General features: G+C 39.2%; 1 protein-coding gene and 1 non-coding gene across 7 annotated transcripts in view; one reads left to right on the top strand and one right to left on the bottom strand.

Moving 5' to 3' along the window:
- Positions 1-2,337: 2,337 nt before the first annotated feature.
- The window catches only part of m1ap (meiosis 1 associated protein), a 56,284-nt gene continuing 37,637 nt past the window's right edge, over positions 2,338-20,984 (top strand). For 2 of the 6 annotated variants that reach the window (XM_085451562.1, XM_085451557.1), the window contains exons 1-4: positions 2,442-2,700; positions 4,858-5,121; positions 5,299-5,496; positions 9,647-9,821. In XM_085451562.1, the coding sequence (XP_085307688.1) occupies positions 4,864-5,121; positions 5,299-5,496; positions 9,647-9,821 (631 nt within the window). In that variant the 5' untranslated portion in view covers positions 2,442-2,700; positions 4,858-4,863. Of the gene's footprint in view, positions 2,385-2,441; positions 2,701-4,052; positions 4,093-4,545; positions 4,605-4,857; positions 5,122-5,298; positions 5,497-9,646; positions 9,822-20,984 lie in introns of those variants that run through there. The other 4 variants (XM_085451559.1, XM_085451558.1, XM_085451560.1 and 1 more) reach the window with 4 other exon arrangements.
- trnaa-cgc (transfer RNA alanine (anticodon CGC)) lies at positions 6,117-6,188 on the bottom strand. Its single transcript has one exon. It is a non-coding gene; the product is annotated as a tRNA-Ala (tRNA).

Here is a 20,984-nt window from a genome sequence, read left to right as displayed (position 1 = left end):
GATAATTAAAAACCTAAGTTATGAAAATAGCTTCTGTCAACAGCTTCCATCTGACCCCCTTCCGCCAAAACTGCTAGGATGTAGAGGATTTTCTAATTTCATGCTCTTGTTCCCATCTTAGGGAATTTAACTAAAACCTCTCAAGGAAGCAAACAATTTAGCAGAACCGACTTAACGTTCATTTAACCTCAGTTGCTCAGTAAATAAAACTAAGACGAAAGTGAAATTCAAAATTGGGCAAAAACGAGCGAAAAGAGCAACTAGTGTGCACGAAAAGTGCTAAAAACCACCGGGCAAACTTTGCCTGATCCCCAGGAGTAAATCAAAAAGACACAGCGGATTAGTATGTTGGTGCAAAGCTCCTATTGACCTAGAAGTGTGTGCGTTCATCACAACAAAATTGGGAAGCAAATTCATGTGTGCATTTTGTGCACATGTGTGTGTGTGTGTGTGTGTGTGTGCTCTTTGTGTAAGACTGATTAAGCTCCAATCATATCAGTGCACCTAATCCCTTTACACAGACCCTCATAGTTCAGACTGACTGCTCAACATCCATCCCAGTCAAGCTCCTCACAGTGAAGTCCCTGCAACAGGATGCACAACATATACATTTAGGATAAAAATAGAGCTTTGAGCAAGGGCAGGCAAGTGGGATGTTGACAGGAGGTATAAAGAGTGACTGGAAAAAAAAACCTGGAAGATGGTGCAGGTGCGTGGGATATGAAAAGTTTAGCCAAAAAAGAAAAAGGCAAGATGGAGAACTGCCAGTGCCTTCAAGAAGCCACCGCCCAATGGGTGACATTAAGCCCTAATCAGCTGCTGACACGCAAACACACACATAGATATACGCACAGAAAGACAGAGTGTGTTTTCACATCAGGACTACATATTTATCCCCAAATGGTTTTGCCAGGTGCAGTGGGTTGGCAGAAGTTAAGTTTATTTTATTTTTTTCCTTTTTTCCACCAAAAAACACACATACCTCTTATCTCCCTTAAACAGATGTGCATGTTCCAGTTTCTTCATGACAAACTCATATACCCTGGCAGTGACATGTTTCACTGGGAGCATTTGTGTGTGCCTGAGAGAGAGTGACGGGGAGCGAGAGAGAGACGGCGAGTATGACTGTGCACGATTGCAGCAGCTCTCATTTCACGACAGAGCTCTCACCAAAGCCTTTTATGCAGACCCCTTTACAAAGCCCCTTCATCCACGCATACACACACATTCATCAAAAACCTTGTATTCCATTTTCCAAGACTGCAGCTCCCTGCACATCTTGATTGCACCTTTACAGCTCGGACCGTCTGGCTCTCTCACATATAAACAGCCACAAAGTCCAAGAAAGCACTTGAATCAAGCAAACCAGCAATCAGGAACACATTTCCATGCCTTTTATTCTGTCCCTGCACTTTGCCTCTCATTGATCTTTTTCTGTATTCATCTACAAATGATGAATAGAAATAAACACAGAAGCGGGGCAGAACAAGATGCAAATGGGGTTTTTGAATTAACATTTCGAAAAAAGTTATGGGGATTTTTTTATTCTTTAATATAAACTTAGCTCAACAGGTAAGGAAATTTGTATTTGGTTGTGTATTTCATTTCTGTAACAATGCTTCTTTGATATAAATCTTTTACCATTGGAAAGCCTGTTTATGTCCTCTTAAGTGGTACTGCATTTGTAAGAAAAATACAATTGTGGGTTGAGCTGCATAGTTGCATATGTAAGATGCCTGTGAAAAACTTGCCAAATCTTCTCTGTCAATGCCAAACAGGTTATTCTGATACTGACTCTTGTTTTGAGCTTCTGGTACCCCTGGAGCTAACAATCAAGTGCCTGACTGGTACCTGATTAACAGTACCTGCTACAAGCATGCCATATTTGACTGATCTGGATAGGGCTTGTGCACAGAGAAACTTCAAGCATTTGTTCTGCAAAACCAAGTTGTAGCGTCGTTTGGAGTGAGCCATAGTACATCTCCAAATTGAAGGCCAGTTTCCATACAACAGAGGATGTCAGAGGCAGACCGCAAAGTGGTTGTTCTGAGAAGATAATACCACAATGTATTTAAGGAGTAATAACAATCAGTTGGGTAGATGAAACATTGAAATTGCTGCTTACTAAGATTAAAGAAATTTAACACAACAACTGAAAATAATAACGTCTCAGCAACTTAATAAAAATCTGTTTGTCTTGAATTTAAAAAAAAAAAAACAACTCTCTACCATCTATTACAGATGTTTAATTCAAATAATATTAAAATGTAGATGAAATTCTCTAAAAATGAATTATCAGTTTTATATACCTGCAAAATTCCCCACATATGTCAGTTTTATTCAGCATTAATAAATTAGCAGAGTAAACTAGAAATTGTTTCAAAGTAAGTTTAGTTAACTCCCAGTGTAACATTATTGGTGCTGTGTCTCTATTATGTTATTTATGCCCTTTTGTATTGAAGCTGTTCTGGATTCAGGTTACAGGCCTACTGTTAGCTAGCTAACGTTAGCATGCTAACCGACTAACTCTCAGGTCTAGGTTAGCTATTTTGTTGATAAGAAGCAGAGCCTGTGCATGTTGTATCGCAAAAGTTTGTTGGTTTTCTCTTTTCTATATACTTTTATTAACCTGTCTACTTGACATAACAGACCGTCCAGCAGAAGCTATTTTGAGAGAAGTTGGAACTTAAACTCAGCAAGGTAATGTTAGCTAAACTTTGCAAGGTATAAATTGCTAATCCTAGCTAAAATTAATATAACAGCTTTCTAATCTAAGAATAATCTAATTTACATGTGTTTAGTTTTTAAATACTAATAAATTAATGTTTCTTGCCACCTATTATTTGTGTCAAAATCATTTAATTAAAGACATGACCACAGGCAGTATGGACTGCTTGGCTTATTAAAGCTGCACAAAAAGAGATGTGTTTGTGTCACTGTAGTGTGATGTTAAATTCACACCACTAAGTAATGCCTGAAATATTTTTTAGGTCAGTGAATAACCAACCCAAAACCCCTGTGGCAAAAGGATTCATTTTTTTAGCTACTGGGTTGAATCTGATTACATTTATTTGTCTTTGAACAGTAGTCTTAGAGGTGATGCAAGATCAAGGTGTGAAGGTGAAAGATATTTGATCTGGGTGGTGGGAAGCACAGAATTTGGCTTAGAAGAGGAGAACTGAGTCAGAGGTAGATGAAAAGGGCACACAATCAAACAATGCACATATTTACACAATGTGCCCTTTATATTGAAGACAACAATAGAGCAGGGCCTGGGGATACAGGATTAAAAGACCCGGGATGATAAAGAGTGCTCGGAGCTCAGCCTTTGAGGGATTATTTCTGTCAATGGTTTTGCCCTGATAAGTCCACTCCAAGCTCTCTAGTAATGGCTCTAAATCTGTTGTATTTGCTTCTGTTTTTAGCCTTGAGTCAGGCCTATGACTTGCCTTTACTATTTCAGGTTTTTAAGTGTGTTTTACATAGACATGATCTATCCTATGTCTCAGAGTAATTTCATTTTGTAACATATCAGTCAAATAGTGTGCTAATTTGCACATCCCAGTCAAAGCTTAATTACTATAACAATCAGTGCCATACCAAAGGATATTCTGTTTACAATGAATTGAAAAAATGATCAAATCTTCATATTTGACAAACAGCAATTAATTCAGCAATTTAATCAGTTATTTGCTTAAAATGAAATTCACGTCACAGTCCCTTATGTGTAAACTACACAACAAAATGCCATCAGCTGCACTCAACAAGCTGTGGAAATTAAACAACCAGCTGAGTAGCTGTGTGTCAGTAAAGGGAGACAACGATGCTGCAGATATATATTCCATAATGACGGGTTTCTGATGGAGTAACTGTTTATAGAAAGATTAGGGGGTTTCCCTCTTTAACCCTTTGGGCACATCCTGTGTGATGGATGACTGATTGCTTCCTTTTGACAGCCACACAGATGGCCCTTCTTACAAAATATATATGTTCAGACTGTTCAGTCATCTACCCCTCTGAAATCTACAGGAAATATTGCAAGGATATGTTTGGGGGTTTTCCCCGAATGCGGATGCAAAAGGAAAAAATGAGGTACTGATATTTTTCAAATGTGTTGTAGTCCCTTTTTTAAGTGGGTTTTATTTTCTCAAGCATGGAATTGTGCTTATGTGCATAGTCACCCTCACAAAGACCCATTTCCCAGCTGTCAATTACTACATTTCATATTATAATGGGGGGGTTTTTTTGCGTTTTGGATTGCTGGTTATGCAAAACAGATAATTTAAAGGTTCTAAAATATTAAACATGTTGCCGGTATCATATCTTTAAAACAGCAGTGATAAAATTGATCAGTATTTGGAGCATTCGACACATTAGCGTTGCTTACTTTAGTCTTCTTTATATGCTCCATTTTGTCCATTTTGGTTTTACATATTTTCATTTATGATTTATTCCAGCATAGTAACATGATTCTGATTAAGTGAACATTTGAGAGCAGCAGAGCTGGCTGTGTTATCATTTCAGATTATATTCTTATGTTTTCAGTGTTCAACTACTTCTTTTCCCACCATCCTCCTCAGATCTAAAGGAAAGCCCTGAGTTATGTAAGAATGGACTGATTTATAACCTAGTTTCTCGCTACATATTTTCATATGCAGCACAACTCATTTATTCTGCTTATTTTGTTCTGTTCTAGTTTCCCTACTGATGATTAGGACTGCAGATAATGTACTTATTTAATGAATCTTGTTAATTCCTAAGGGTGATTGTCATTACAGGGGAAGAGACCTTACATTTTTCTTTTGTTGTCTTTGTGTACTTTATGTGTTCCTTCAGCATTGTGTTTGTGGTTTGCAGGCTATCATGGAGAGCAGAAAGAGGGCAGCAGCTTCTTCCAACTCTCCAAGTTTGGTTTTCTGGTCCTCGTCGTTCCCACAACAACCAGCCAGGGTCCTAATTGTGGAGGCGCTGCCGCCCCGATGGTCAGAGACCCGCACAGTTCTTTGCGATGCTCTCGACAACTTCTTGTCTCTGGCCTCTAGTCTGGATGGGCCCTGTAGGATACCTCTACTGAGCCTGTATGCCGTCAGCAGGCAGCGGGAATGTCTATTGCCACTTGTGGTAAGATGGATAAAAGTGTAATATTCCTGAAAGCAGTGCAAAACACATTATTTCTCTCCTATAATTGCTTTTTCTTTCATACATAAATATCAGCCCTTTTCCTGCTTTGCATTCTGTCATCCACATTATCTCCCATTTTTATCCATTTTTCACTCCCTGTCACTTTTGTTATTTTAGCAAGTTCGTGGTAACTTCGCCAGGCTGCATTCCTGTGTTGAAGAGCTGAGGTCTATTCCAAGTGAAGGTTGTATCAGAGGAGCAGCCGCGGGAGCTGATCTGCTGCGACAGGCAGTGCTGGACAGTCTGCAGCAGTTTAAACAGTACATCAGACACACCAGCGCTGGCAGTCAGGCCGGCAGCAACATCTCTGTGGAGGTGAGAAGCGACACTTCACAGCAAGAAATGAATTTCTATGTAAAACTGCACATTTGTACAAGTCACAGGGACTGGGTAGCGAGCTCCTCTCAGAGACCACTCTTACCATTGACTTAGGAATCAGCCCCACAGTACAAAGCAGAGAGCAACTATCCTGATCATCTTCCAAAGAAACACACATGTGTGAAAGCTCTGTCTTTATAGTGAAAGAAGACACAAACACCGTACACACTTCTGTAACTTTTAGTGAATAATTTAACTTTGGTTTTCATTTACAGTTGGCAAACAGCTTTTAGAAAGGGTGTCACACACAGCCTGTTTAACTTTGCTGATGGTTAGTGGAGTAATAAACACATATAAAGCCTCTAACTATCTGCACAAAGAGGTTAACAGGCTCTTTCAGTTACTATTTTCAAAAAATTGCTTAGTAGGTTTGTAAGTGCTGATCGATTATACTGAACACACACTGCTAGAGAGCCAGTTAGATCTGTGGTATAAGAGTACCCTGGTAACTGTTACAGTAAATACAAAGCATTAAACCATAATCGTGTTTCTTGTCCTCAAATTCCACTTTGTAGCACAGAAATCTGAGTCTAAATAGTTCTAAATGGCAACAGAAGTGGAGATGCTGGGGATTGAACCCAGGACCTCATACATGCGAAGCATGCGCTCTACCACTGAGCTACATCCCCTATGAGGCACAGGGAGCATGTTGATCATAAAAGCTTTATGAGATTCATCAGCGCTTTCTAAGTAGGGGAACACATTGAGAAATTTCCATCGAAACCGAAGCATTACCTGCGGCAGGTAAATTACTTCTTTCCATCCCCTGAACTGTCAATTAGATCTGTGAGGAGAATAATAGGCACAGTTTTTCATGTTTTTTCATTTACATATTTTTCTTTCTCTGCAGTTGTTGTCACTGGATTTCTTTTTTTTTAAACTTTATCTTCATTTTCATTATCAAGGATAATCTTTTCAGCTGCAGACCAGCTCACGCTAAATAGATCCCCTTTGGATATTCAAGATAGAGGTTCCACTCATACCTATTAAATGAGCTGTCCTCAGGTCCAATTCAGTGTATTAAGCAGCTGCAAAAAACAGACTGAACAAGGCAATCTCATTAGCATGTCTCTGTTAACAACCCTCTGCTAATGGCTCTTCATGTTTTATATGAAACAGTGCACTTAAAATAAGCCTGTCCACATATGAAATGGAGCAAAAGAGCTACTATTTATCTGCTTGTGAACCATCTCTGTAGAAAGAGGACATCGCAAAAAGCTTTAGTAGTTTCAGTGTTTCCCCATTTGAAGGGGAAATCGGATCAGGTACTTAACGCCAGTGTACGAAATAGTGAAGCCAGTTTCCTTAGTGAGCTTCGTGCAGTCAGTTTCAAAAAGTAAATCCTCTTGTATCCTGTTGTATTGACTCATTATTGAACAGTTAAGTGTAACATTACAAGTTTCACTAAAAGCTCATATCTGCTGCTGAAGTTCATAGATCCGTTCAATTCTATTAATGTTGTGTAATGTTTTTTGCTAATGGTATGCAAAAACATGCAGGCTCATAACGCACCGCAGAAAACATTTTTGGTGTCACCAAGTGATAGTTTATGGCATGTGTTCACTCTCACTTTAACAAATTAGATGCTTTCAGCTCACTGAAAACATCTAATTTGTTAAATGTACGGGTCAGGCCGGCAGTCAGCCAGTAAGAACTTTGGTAGCTGCTGAACATTGTGTCCTCTGGACACCAGGCTGTAGGTTGTTGACGAGATTTTGTAAATTCCAGCCAGCTTTTTATGATGCACTGGACAGATGATTGCACTAAGACCCACTGCTTCCAAGGGTAGGAGATATGAATAACGCTGTTAGGAGACAGTGAAGGAAAAAACAGTGTGTGCCTTGCTAGCCCACCAATACAATGCATGTTTTCATTCAGATACATGACGCTTAATGCATGCATGTGTTCTCCTTGAGCAGCAGTTTCCATCCACTTTTTCTAAACAGCCGGAAGCCGAGAGCAGCTCTCATCAATAACCGAAATACAATCATCATTTCCTGCTACTGTTAATGTGATTCAGTAGAATGCTAAATGTCAGCCTAGCATTATTTTATCTTTTTTCCCCCATTAGGCATGTAAATGACACAGAAAACTAATTTCATCTCTTCCCATGATCACATTTTTCTGCTTATTTTAAGTTGCTGTCTTTAGTCCAAATGTTCAGCCGAAATCTTCATTATTAAAAAGATAACGGATGAGTAAAAACATTTTAAAACGTATTACCAGTAGTTTTGTTCATTTACAGATAATGAGAGCTCAGTTAGAGAAAAAAAATAAATTAAAGGGATAGCTCGCTCCCAAATCGAGTTGACATGTTTTCCCTCTTGGGCTGTGATGCTGTTTATCTGTTTAGATTGTTTTGTTGTGTTTTCCAGTTTTATCTGCTGTAGAATACCGCCTTCCCTTGAATATAACAGGACCTGAAGGCATCTGCTTTGGTGCTCAAATACATTTGAAAATCTCAGCAGTAATGTCTCTCTCTAGAAATCTTGAGTAACCCAGTTACTCACAAAGACCCTCAAACCTTGTTCCATACAGAACCCAACATTACAGGTCATTCAGAGGGGAAGCCATTAATCTTCACATCATCTTCAAATGAAAAGCCATTAATAAACTCAGATGAGTGACTAGCTCAGGATTTCTGCAAAGAGACAGTTTTTAAAATATTTTTTGTCAAGGTGCAGTATTGTGCAAAAATGTTGAACTGCCCTCACTTCTTTGTGTTTTTGTAAAACAAATGCGAGGTAGTTTACTGAAACATGCAAATAGAGATACAGAAATGCAACTCTAACAACTTGAAAGTTAGTGTGTGATGTGACCATCTTTGTTCTATAACACAGTGTGAACTGTCTCAGACAAGTGTTATTGCAGTTTCTTGAAGTAGTCTTCAGGAATACTTTTCCAAGGTTTTTAAAGGACATTCAAAAGTCTTCTTTTAATGTTGGCTGACTTTTGTTCTGTTCTTTCCGGCACTACCTCAATAATGTTGAGGTTCAGGCTCTGTGTATGCTAATCCATCACTGATAGTAGTCCATAGTAGTAGTTTTATGTTTTTCCATCAAGGTATGTTTTTACCTATAATGTAGGCACTATTCTATCATTATCCTTCTTCTGAAATATTGACGATAGTTTGAACCAAACATGTGGATTTATCAGCTGTTGCTTCTGATTTTCAAACCAGTTTATGTGTAATTTAGCATATCTAAGTCTTTTCTAGTTGTTTCCCTTCCTTAAATTGGGATTGGCTTCTTGACAGCCACTCTTCCACTGAAATTAGTTCGTATGAGGCTTCAGTGAATTGTAGATCGAATAACACAAGGACCAGCTGTATCTCTTAGGTCGTTTATCAGGTTCAGCTCTTGAGTTAGTTGCCTTTATATGCTTGAATGAGTGTTAAGAGGCTTAACACATAACAAAAACTTAGAGATACAGTACATACAGTCATACACCTTTAGAGTGTCTTTAAATGTAGAGTTGAGTATGCATGTACCACTATCCTTTTGGGCTGACATTGTTTTGTATCTAGTGGTTGTGACATCACATGTTCATTTTAGTAACTGTAATTTACTGCATGTCATGTCCCCAAACTCCCAACAGACACAGCACTGTCAGACATAAAGAATGCTTTGTTGTGGTGTTGCTGTGTCCTGTGACTCTGATATAATCCTTCATAAAACCAGCTGGAACACTTCAAATACAGAAAGGTTTTGGAAAAGAGTTGTGGCAAAGAACATCAATGTGGCTTGCTAATGAAAAGTGATAGTGTTTGTGTAGTGTGGTTGTGGAAGAGCAGCGAATGGGTTACATCATCGCAAGACATCACAGATTAATTGCAGCACACTTGAGTTGAAGTAGTGTGAATGGCATGGATGTCATTCTCATCAGTCGGCGCATAAAACAAGTAGTGGCCAGAATATTGTGCAGTGTGGTTTAAAGAAGCATTAAGAGGGCACCTCTCAGTTCTTTTTGAGCCTGATGACTTTTTTGCACTGTGTTGCATTGAGGTCAGCTTGCCCCTTGACATTGGAAACCTAATGAAATGTCTATGTCTGTGCTCCTGGGAGCAATATTTGTGCTGCTTCCCCAGGTTACTCTGGTGACCAGCCAGCCAGGCCGTAGCATTGTTCATCAGCTGGAGATGGGGCTCAAAGATGCTGACCTGGTTTCACTGAAGCGACTCCTGGTAGTGCAGATCTACAGTACAGGAGACTGGGGCCAAGACACTCTCTCACCTGAGGCCGCCGCACCCTCAGAGACTGAAGGTAGGAAATACAAATACACACACAAAACACAAGACTGGAACATGCACACACACTCAGACCCACACAAATTGAGACTGTAGGGTCATTAAAGAGGAGACAGGCTGTCAGCTGTTACTGCAGGCTAACCAGGAGTGCATGTAACTCAGTTTAAAACAACAAGCAAAAAGCATTAACAAACACTCAGTCCTCATGAAGTCTGTTATCTATTTCCAAAGCAGACTTGACTCCTCCGCACTTTCCACATATCTCCCCCCCCCCCCGTGCTTTCTTAATCATGCTCTGCGAAGCTGTGTAGCACTGACCCATTTATAACACCCTATTTTTACTATTTTTTTACTGTTTTCAGCATATCTGCGCGCCACACTCATCACATATGTCACGGTTTGTATAACTTGGCTACAATCCAAACATTTGCCAGTCCTCTCTTAGAGAGCCTGATTTCATAATCACATGTCATGTTTTTTAATTACACGAAGGTTCAAGTGATGTGGTTTGGTTTGAGTAAGTAGAGGGTGCAATGAGGGCTGCGTAGGAATAAAGGGGTGAAAAGGGAGAAGAACAGAAAGTGAGAAAGAAACATCCAAGTGGGAGCAAATAATGAGGACTGAGGCGTTTCATATAAAACTATTTGTGCATCGTCTGTTTATTCCTTGATCATAAATAGTTATTTGTATCTGTGGAGAAAATGACTTAGCAGACTTTAAGATTGGGTTGTTTTTTTCTCAGAAGTGTGTGTGTGTGTGTGTGTGTGTGTGTGTGTGTGTGTGTGTGTGTGTGTGTGTGTATGTGTGTGTGTGTGTGTGTATGAGAGAGCGATGCTGGAAACATTATACTAATGATGTTTCAGAGGAGACAAACTGTATTATGCAAAATCCACTCTCATTGTTCTTGAACATAATTAAGTGTCCCCACTGTGTCTAGAGGCCCAGAAGTCATGAGAAAGTTTCTTTGCTTTCTCCATAGATCAGAATATGTGTCTCTGAATGAGCCATTCAGATTTTGAGCGGCTTTTAACGTTAAAAGGGGATAACCACAGCTCCTGACTGCCAAAGAGAGCTCTTAAATCATAAATAAACAGATGCAGTTCGCCATTGTTATTTTCTTGCTGGAGTAGTGTTCTGTTAACTTTGTTGAACATACAGCCTGCAGGTCTGAACTAACCCATCAAAGAGTAGAGTCTGGCCCTCTGGATGGATTTGCAGAGTGTGAAGATTGGAGAAGGAAGGTGTAATTTTGGACTTTCAACTGTAATTTGCACCAGAAAGCATGTTCCAAGGTGTTAAGAATGGATAGCATAGAAAACATCATGTTGCCAATCATCTGTCTGAATCATAATCAGTTTTATAGCCTTAAATTACCTATAATACCACAAGATAAAAAACTTGCACGGTATGTACCACCGACAGTTAGAGGAAGTGGCTGACATCCAGAAATCCTACCAGTGGCTGGACAAAGCTGGACTGAAAGACAGTACAGGCACTAATCATGCCAGCACAGGAACAAGCTCTGAGCACAAGATCCATAGAAGCTGGGGTCTACCACACCTGGCAAGACCCCAGGTGCAGGCTGTGTAAAGATGCCCCTGAGACAATCCAGCACATAACAACAGGGTGCAAGATGCTAGCAGGCAGGGCATACATGGATCGCCATAACCAAGTGTTCAGCATAGTATACAGAAACATCTCCCGAGGTCAAAATGGGAGACGCCCCCTAGGGTGGTTGAGAATAATTGAGCTAAGATCATGTGAGACTTCAAGATACAGACGGACAAAATGGGGATGGCTAACCAACCGGACATAGCGGTGTTAGGCAAACAGAAGAAGACAGCCATAGTGATAGATGTAGCCATACTGAATGACAGCAACATCATGAAGAAGGAACACAAGAAGCTCGTGAAGTACCAAGGGCTCGGAGAAGAGCTTGAGAAGATGTGGAGGGTGAAGGTAACAGTGGTCCCAGTGGGAAGCGGAGCACTAGGACTCCCAGAGATCTCTGTTCAGAAGAGCGCAGTCCTAAGAACAGCTGAGATACTGCACAGGATCCTCAAGCTAGAGGATAGAGAGAAATTCAACCTTCATATTTTTAACATTTTCAGAGTTCCTCATGGTATACAGGGCTGAAACAAAATTCTGTACTTCCTATTTTATTCTTACTTTCAATTTCATACATTAAATTTGTACTTGATAATTGCTTCTAATTGCTGATAATGGACGCTCTGCGGTCCTAGTTTTATTGGATTTATCCTCGGCCTTCGATATGGTAGATCACAACATCTTATTAGCGAGGCTTGAGCATACTGTAGGCATTAAAGGTGTTGCCCTTGATTGGTTTAAATCATACCTCTCCAATAGGTTCTTCTCTGTCAACCTGGGCACTTGCTCTTCCTCCGCTGCACCTGTCTGCTGTGGTGTGCCTCAAGGATCTGTGTTAGGCCCTATTCTTTTCTCACTGTATATGCTCCCTCTAAGTGCAATCTTTGAGAAATACCGCACCGCTTTCCACTGCTATGCTGACGATATACAGATCTACTTTGAACTAAATGATGATCTTGCTTTGTCCTTCCATTGTTTCCAAGAGTGCATGCGCGAGGTCAAAGAATGGCTCCTAGCAAACTCTCTTATCCTAAATGATAAGAAAACTGAAATCGTGGTATTTGGCAGCAACGTTCCTCGTGGCCAACTTCGTGAAGCCTTTGGTTCCCTTACCAGCTCCCTTTCTGACACTGTTAGCAATCTGGGCGTGTTGCTTGACAGCTCGTTCAAACTCGATAAACAAGTGTCAGCTGTAGTCAGATCTAGTTTCTACCAACTCCGTCTCATCTCTAAGGCTAGGCAGTATGTTCTGCATAAGGACCTGGAAAAGCTCATCCACGCCTTTGTGACCTCAAGGCTGGATTACTGCAACTCACTTTATTTTGGTCTTCCTTCTGCCCTCCTTCATAGACTGCAGACAGTCCAAAATGCTGCGGCACGCATTCTGACCAGAACTGGGAAGTTTGCCTGTATCACTCCTGTTCTAGCTGACCTGCATTGGCTACTCATAAAATACCGCATCCAATTTAAAATACTGCTGCTTACGTTTAAAATGACCAACAACACAGCACCGAGCCACCTCAAGGAACTCCTTAAATCGTATGTTCCTGCCAGAGCATTAAGATCATCTACTCAGTTACTCTTGGTGCAGCCTAGATCTCGGCTGAAGTCTAGAGGTGACCGGACGTTTGCCCTGGCTGCACCAGAGTTGTGGAATAACCTTCCGATTGTGATCCGGACGTCCGATTCTATCCAATCTTTTAAATCACGGTTAAAAACCTATTTGTTTAATCTCGCCTGTCCTGCTTGTTAATGCTCGCACCTGACTCTTAGACTTACTCTATTTTTTCTTATACATATTTTTTATGGCTTGTGCTTTTATTATGTTTTTATTTTGATATGCATTTTATATTACCCCTGTGTATTAGTGGCATTGACCTGTGAGTATATTTGATACTTTGCTAAGGCCTTATAATACTCGTGTTACTTCTCTGTCTCTTATGTTAAGCACTTTGGTATACCGCTGGTTTTTAAATGTGCTCTATAAATAAAGATTGTTGTTGTTGTTGATGATGATATTCAAAACCAGGATATATCCCATGATATTGATGGAAGTTGGATATAGAAAAAAATCTTGTTTACCAAAAACAAGATTTTGACTTATACATGTTATACTAGCATTTGAAATGTAACTTCTTGTAAACGTGTACAGTGTTATACATACCCTTTAACTCATTCGAGACAGTTGTATCAGTTATGCAATGCTGCCTGCAAAACTGCTCTTATACCTGATCCCCTGCTACAGCTTTTATATAATATCTAAGGAAAAACTTTGTTGCTTTGTTCCATTAGTCCTCGTGAGGCCTTTGCTCCCCATGGAGTCAATGTTAGCGTGAAGCGGCCTTTAAAAAAACAGAGGTACTTAGTCCTTGCACAGGCAGTCAGGTGAAAGAGAGGATAGTGTGTTACATGTGCGTTTTTTAGAACTAAAAGTATTTAGAATAAAATATTGAGGAACCACAAAATAAGTGTCCCTGAATCAGTGCCTCAAGTACACATTTTTGTGTTTTTGTGTTATTGTATTTGTAGATCAATATGCGGGGGCACTCATTCCGATCTCTCCCCTGTATCTAATCAAACAGCAATGCCATTCAACATAGAGATGTTTGGAAAGAGCCTTGGAGATGTGGTTTTGTAGTTACTGCAGTCTGATGATTGACTTTGATGAGGATGCCACTGGGAATACATCACTGTGTTCCTCCGCAGTGTTGTTGAAGTGTTTATAGCACAGAGTGTTTGAAACATGACAGTCACTCTAACTTGATGATACTACGGCTTCCATCATCAGAGATATATCAGTAACAGTGGTCCTCCTAGACCTTTGATGTCCCACAAAAAGCTGTTAGCATTCATTCTTTCCATAGTAGAGTGGGCAGGATTGTTGAAACCCTAATGTCTGCACAGAGTTATTGGTTCCACTAGTTCGTAGTGGTTCCACTCTTCTGTGCATTTTGATTGTTGTGCAATCACGCTTAAAGAGCTTGTTTGACTTATTTTATTTGTTTTAATTAAAGAACTTGAAAGGGGCTTGTAATTCCCAGCTCATTCAACAGTTCCATATCTTTATTCTTAGACTCGACTAGAGTAGCTTTCCATGATTCATTTAGAAATAATCTTTATATATCTTATACTGTGCCTTGGTGCATCCTCTTACTTCATCCTCTGTCTTAAATAAGTTGTTTCAACACCCTTCAGCTGCCTTTTAGACCAGAATTCTTTTGATTGGCTGCTCGTCATAAACAAGAAGATTAGAACAGCGGGTGGAGCTTATGTACCTGACGCGACCATATTAGGGATATGTGCTGTAAATGACATCATATTGATCCAGTAGGAGAAAACCACAGATTTTTGAGCCTGACCTCATTATTTGAGACTCCGGCCAAATTTAATATGAACATCTATTGTAACAGAACATACAGTACAATAATTTATTTAAATAAAGCAAGAGAGAGATTATAATACATCACATGCTCTATTTGTATGATAAACTTTGACATGAATGTGTTACATTTTAGTATCTTACTAACAGGAAAACCTCAAATGTTTTGGATAAGAGTCAGCCAGTACAGAAAAGGGAATGGGGTCAGTGCTTCATCCAAGAGCTACACTGACCTCAGAGTTCATCTGGCTGAAAAACCAAAGCAGGGTTTAATCAAGACATAAGAAGTCTGGGTGTCTAGCCAGTATGAATTCAACTCACATTCACTGGATGCTCTAAGAGGTCCAAATTGTGTTTAGTCAGTCTGTTGAACACCCTAGTGGAAGCGTGACAGGTTGATTGCTGCTCTGACACCTTTGATGGGGTCTAACCCGCAATAGTAAATGCAGAGCTGCTCAGATGTGACACACAGAGAGATACTGCTGCTGTACCTTTTCAGTTATTAGTCGATTTCTTTTGTCATTTCTCCATTTTCAGTTACAAAAAGCAGTGTGCGGCTAGACACCGGCCCCGCTTCACAAACATTTTTGGAAGCCGTGTTGATACTCTTGAATCTGGGCGCATCATTCAACACCAGACAATTTGGTTTAGCTCTGTTTGTGTGTGTGTGTGTGTGTGTGTGTGTGTGTGTGTGTGTGTGTGTGTGTGTGTCAGTTATTTATTCCACAGAGTGAGGCATAGTGCAGGAAATGGGTGGGATATCCATTTTTCTTTTGTACAAAGTAAAACAAAAACCATAACTATTTTTTTCCCTCTGTCTCTGTTTCGCTTGTCATTCTAACTTGTTGTCTTATATCATGTCTGAAAGGGCATGCGGCAGATTTATACTGTCATTTTCTGTCTGTGTGCATTTGTGCCTGAGAAGCAGTATTTGTTATTATTATATCTGACCTTACAGATGAAAAATCAGCTCTTAATGGAGTTGTTAAGATTTCTCACCTTGACACTCAATTTCAAACATAATTTTTAAGTGTTCCAGATTTTGTTTGAATCTCTCTTACGAGCACTTTTTAATTTGGTTTTACAGTCAAGGTTAGGAGAGGGCCGAGTTAACGGTCCTCACAAAAATGAAAGTATAGATATGTGAGTGTCTGTAAGCCAACGCCTTGACGAGCATCCGGTTTTTGTTGAAACTCCACCGATGTGTCCTTAAATGTTAGGTCTGTTCTGTAATTTTACAGCTGAGCATCAGGGAGACGATACAGAAATGGGTCACGGAGTGAGACAGAGACAGGGATGATTATGGCACCAGTGGTTTTGGTTTCCTCTTCACAGCTAAACAGCAACATTGTTGACTGAAACAGAGTCAACAAGCTGTCCCACTCTGAATGCAGCTGCTCCTAAGGGATAGTCAGAGATAGTCAGGCGTGAAAACTAATTATTTCTGTGCTGATTGATGAGCGAAAAATTATATGGCATTGTTTAGCTGTATTCAAACACATCTCATCCTTTGTCATTCGTCTCTGCAAAATAGTGCATCAATCTGATGCACTATTTTGTGATGTCAGATGTCAGTTTATTATAAATGTTATGCATTACATTAAAATCTAGTGAAGTGTGTGTTTTAGATTGAGACATTAAAAGGTGTTTATCATTGGCAGTATCAATCTGATTTTTATTAAATATGATTGTAATTGTAAACTTGACATTTAAGTTGACATTTTCTGCAAACCATATTTCCAGCTGCATTTTCAAAGTACACACACAGGATAATGAAAGCAAAATCAGATGGTTGTTTCCTTTGTGAAAGGCTGCTTTTTTTTAATCATTTCATTCACTCATAAACAGTCTAAAAGGGCCTTTTTGTTATAATTCATTATAATACTGATGTCAGAATTTGATGAAAGTATCCTAATTTATGTCACTCATCAATTTAACCTCCATTCAACAATTTAAAACTACAACTGTGCTCACTGAAGCTGTACCTGAGCGAAATGGTGCATTGACAATATAGTGTAGCTTGACAGTATTGTCCATTCAATCCAATTTCCACAGGTGTAAATCGAGTACCTAGCCTTTACAAGCATCTGTGAAAGAATGGGTTGTTGTTCACTGAATTTGAGCTGCGATGCTGTCAGGTCGTGAAATTTCTTGTAGGAGAAGGAAACCCCCGACTGAGACAGCGTGTAATATACGTGCAGGAGTTGCAGTACCAGCAGGGGGAGATGATATATTTAAAGCCACGAAGGTCTGAAGTACATTCCAGGATCCTTAATCACCAGAAATGATTAAGCTAGATGACTAATATGTATTTACACATAAATGTGTTCTTAATGTCTGTTTAAAGCTTTCCTGTGGTTATTTTAATTTTGGCTTGAAATAAAATATTTTTTCCTTTACTGTTACTGCAGCTTACTGCAACTTCTGCACGCGTGTCCATTTCACGTTTTAGAAAGGCAAAGCGTGAAAAGAACACGGTGGACCGGTGTGTCTATTACATGTTTTGCTGTCATACTGGGTTGAAAGCACACTGCTGTTTGTGTCTTATCTCTGTTTTCTAGTTACTAGCATTAGCGCTACTCTGCTAGCCTGCGACACTGTCTCATTTATATGCATTACGCTTTTTTCCTCTACTGTCTGTCTTTGAAATATGAAAGATTGTCATTTTTTTCCATTGAAGTTTCTATCTATAAAAGACCTGGACACATGCCTGGCTACATACTCTTCCTGCAATTGATTCTTATAGTTGGATTTTTGATCAAACGACAACTGTTGCTAAGCTGCATGCTAGGCGTGGACAGATTGATCCAAATGTCAGTAATATCGATGCCAACATTGGTATTGGTGTCGAATCAGTACTAAAGTGACCAGCTTGATGATTTAGTTTGTTTCAATGTTTCAATACATTGTTTGCGTTTCATGAAAAAGTAGCTCTGTCTGTGCAAACACAGCTCCTCTCATGCTGGCACTTTATGCTCCGCCCCCTCCTTCCGGCTCCGATGTGTTTTGCTGATGTGCGGTCGCTCAGCTGCACTGACAAAACACATGTGGGCTGCAGAGTGAGAAAGAGGAGCATTGTGTAGAGAGACTTTACAGCTGTTAATGAAAACAGTGCAAACAGCAATATATGTATGAAAGAAATTTCATACTTTGTCAACACTACTGATTTATTAAATACATTTTTATTTTCCCCAAAACAGGCCACAAAAGAAACAAAGGAAGAGGGAAATCCTTTAGACACACCTAGACCTCCACACAGAGGTCAGAGGTCACTGACAGAGTCCTGTCAGAGATACACAGAATATCCAGGTAGCTCATTTAGTGGCAAAAGTAATGTTTCAATCATGACTCTTCAACATTAGTTAAGGTTAGTTACCACAGTGTTATTGGTCATCATAACTGTTACTTTACCAGACTGACTACCTATAAAAAAAACTGCAGTCAGACATTAAAATAATATATTCAACCCATATGAAACATACTACATAAATTATTTTAATGAAATTGAATAAAAAAGAAAAATACTTCAAACTTGAAGTATGAATATGTCTGAATATAATACCCTTTTATGGTGACTGTCAAGTTATTTTTATTTATGTAGCACATTAGAAGTTGATCTAAAGTGCTTTTCATGCAAACACATTAATACAGCAAAACACACTCACAGTAGAAAACGAAATTCAGACATCTAGTTGTCATTAAAATATATCCACATGAAGTATATTGATGATGCAGACTTCATAAATCATGGCCCACTGCTCTCCCCTGCATACACTGCTTTTATAACTTACAAGTAGGAGTATCTGTGATAACCAAATTGTATTTTTTGCAGTATCATACACCACTGCAACTACACAGAGAGAGAAGCAGAATGGTGGTATCTTGTAGAATATGGGTTACAACTGACCATTCAAAGAGGTTTCAGTAGAGGGAAAGTCTGATGAGGAGGCTGAAGTCTGCCAAAATAATATAGTATGTGACATGTTTTTAAAAACATGTTTGCTAGTACAGTATTGTACAGGACTCCCTCTACCAAGACTCAAGCATGTATTTTGGTTGGGTGTCCAGATGCCAGTTAATCTAAATGCCTCTTTGGCAGCAGAGCAAATATCCTCCAGTTTGGCTGAGCTGAAATTGTCATTTTCACATTATGAATTATTAGAGGCACTAACAGACAGATGCTCTGCTCCTTTGCAGAGGAGAAATGGTATGTAAATCCATTTCAGTTTCCAGTGTAAGGTCTTCACACACCTACCACAACAAATCCCTGTGAATAGTTTGTGTGTTTAAAGGATTTTTCGCACTCACCTTTCTTAATGTAGTAGTTCGAACTGACCATTTATTTTTATTGCACGAATTAGCAGCATTTAGTTTTGCGAACCAAGCCGGATTTTAATGATTTTTTAGATCCGAATCCAATCAGATCACTGCATTTAGCTCATAACTCAAATCGCTTACCAGGCGTGAATATACGGTGAGATGAAACTAGTAAAAAAAAACATACTATTTTATCTAAACTACTTTTTAGAGCATGCAAAGCTCATGTGAACACACAACAAGTAACAACCAATTACAAGAGAGAAGATTCAAATCAACCAATTAGATGTAAAGATTAAATGAATTGGCAGCTAAAGTTAACATATTGATTGCATTCTGTGTAACTGACAGCAAAATCTTGGTAAATTGCTTCAGCACCACCCGCAAGATACTGATTGTAAAGTTAGAGGAGCAAGTTGTATCTACAAAAACTGTCCTGAGAAAGTTGCTCTATAGACCTGTGGGGTGTTTCTGTTTGTGTTCCTAGCTTTAAAAACATGTCACAGATGCAAGGTAAAAGCTAAAAAGCCTTGATCAAATTATAATGGGTCTACATAAAGCTGTTAGATGGCACTCCTCTCACTCAAGTGCCTGCAGAGCAAAAGGCTCAGGATGTTGGCTTTGTGAACAACGTTGTTTAAGAGAAAACACATTTTTGTTTAGTAAAGAAATCATCATGTCATCCACGATAATACCAGAATAATTTTTTACGTACTATATAAATGTTACATCGTAATACCATTGCTATAGCAACACCATCTATGTTCCCGAATGTGTGCAGGAACGAGAAGAGCCTGCGCTTGTCTCCAATGACGTTTAGTACCTAAAAAGGAGGCTACTTAAAAACCTTCTAAAAGCACAATACTTTGGTAACAACAATCTTTGCACCACTTAAGGCAAAAACACATCGCTGAGTCATCCAGGCCACGAAGCATGTGACAGTACTGTGCAGCTCCTGACAAGTAATTCGTAAAGAAGGCTGGAAAATAGCCTTCGTTTACTTATGCGTATAAATGCAAGCTGCAAGCACTGAAAAAAACTGTTTTCTGTATTGTTAGAAATGTCGTTTTCACTGTTATTAGTCTTTTGATTAAATTGAATTTTGAGGCTATATCACCCATCCCTAATGGCAGTCCATCTTAATACCAAGGATGCTGATTTGGTACGAGAAAAATTTTACATATTTTTAGCGAACACAACAATTAGTGAGAATGTTTTCTTTGCAGCAATCCCACCAAAAATAATAAACACATTTCCATACAGCAACACATAATTGGATTTTTGCTTTGCAATAGTTCCACCAATAAGAGGGGAGGAGGCGATGGTATATATAGAAGTACAGAGAAAGGGTGATAAAGGCCTGATTCCAGAAAAAAGAAGAAGAAGAAGAAGGAAACAGGAAAAAAAGACCACATTTTGACTGACAGGTGTTGATAATGGTATCAGTAGGTAGGCAGATAGCCTCTTGCTTTTTACCTGATTGAAGTCAATACATTGGGGTCACTGGAGGCTGACTGACTATAATCCAAATAGCCATTTGCAGTTTATACTACATCCTTTGTGTGAGAAGCAGGAGAGACCAGTCAAAGATTCCTCTGGAAAAAAGAAACTCCAACCAAGGTAGAGGTGGAACCCTCACCTTATGCTTACCTAATAATTATTTCATGTAATTATTTCACGTAACAGATATCACACAGGATAACTTGACCTGTAAATTGTATGTGTTTCTCTGTTATTTCCATAGCCTGGAAATGCTAAGGAAATACATCTATACATCATATATGCAAAGCTTTCTTTACCTCAAAACTCCTATTGTTAGCACGCCTATTTAAACTCCTATAGATAGATAGTAGATGTATATGTGACTGGTTCACA

Source organism: Copadichromis virginalis, linkage group LG3, assembly GCF_057382275.1.
Source record: "Copadichromis virginalis isolate Kocher_CV1m ecotype Utaka linkage group LG3, C_Virginalis_male_GT1.1, whole genome shotgun sequence".
Taxonomy (NCBI): Eukaryota; Metazoa; Chordata; class Actinopteri; order Cichliformes; family Cichlidae; genus Copadichromis; species Copadichromis virginalis.
The sequence above is the reverse complement of the archived record's forward strand: the minus strand, read 5'-3'. Positions and strand labels throughout refer to the sequence as shown.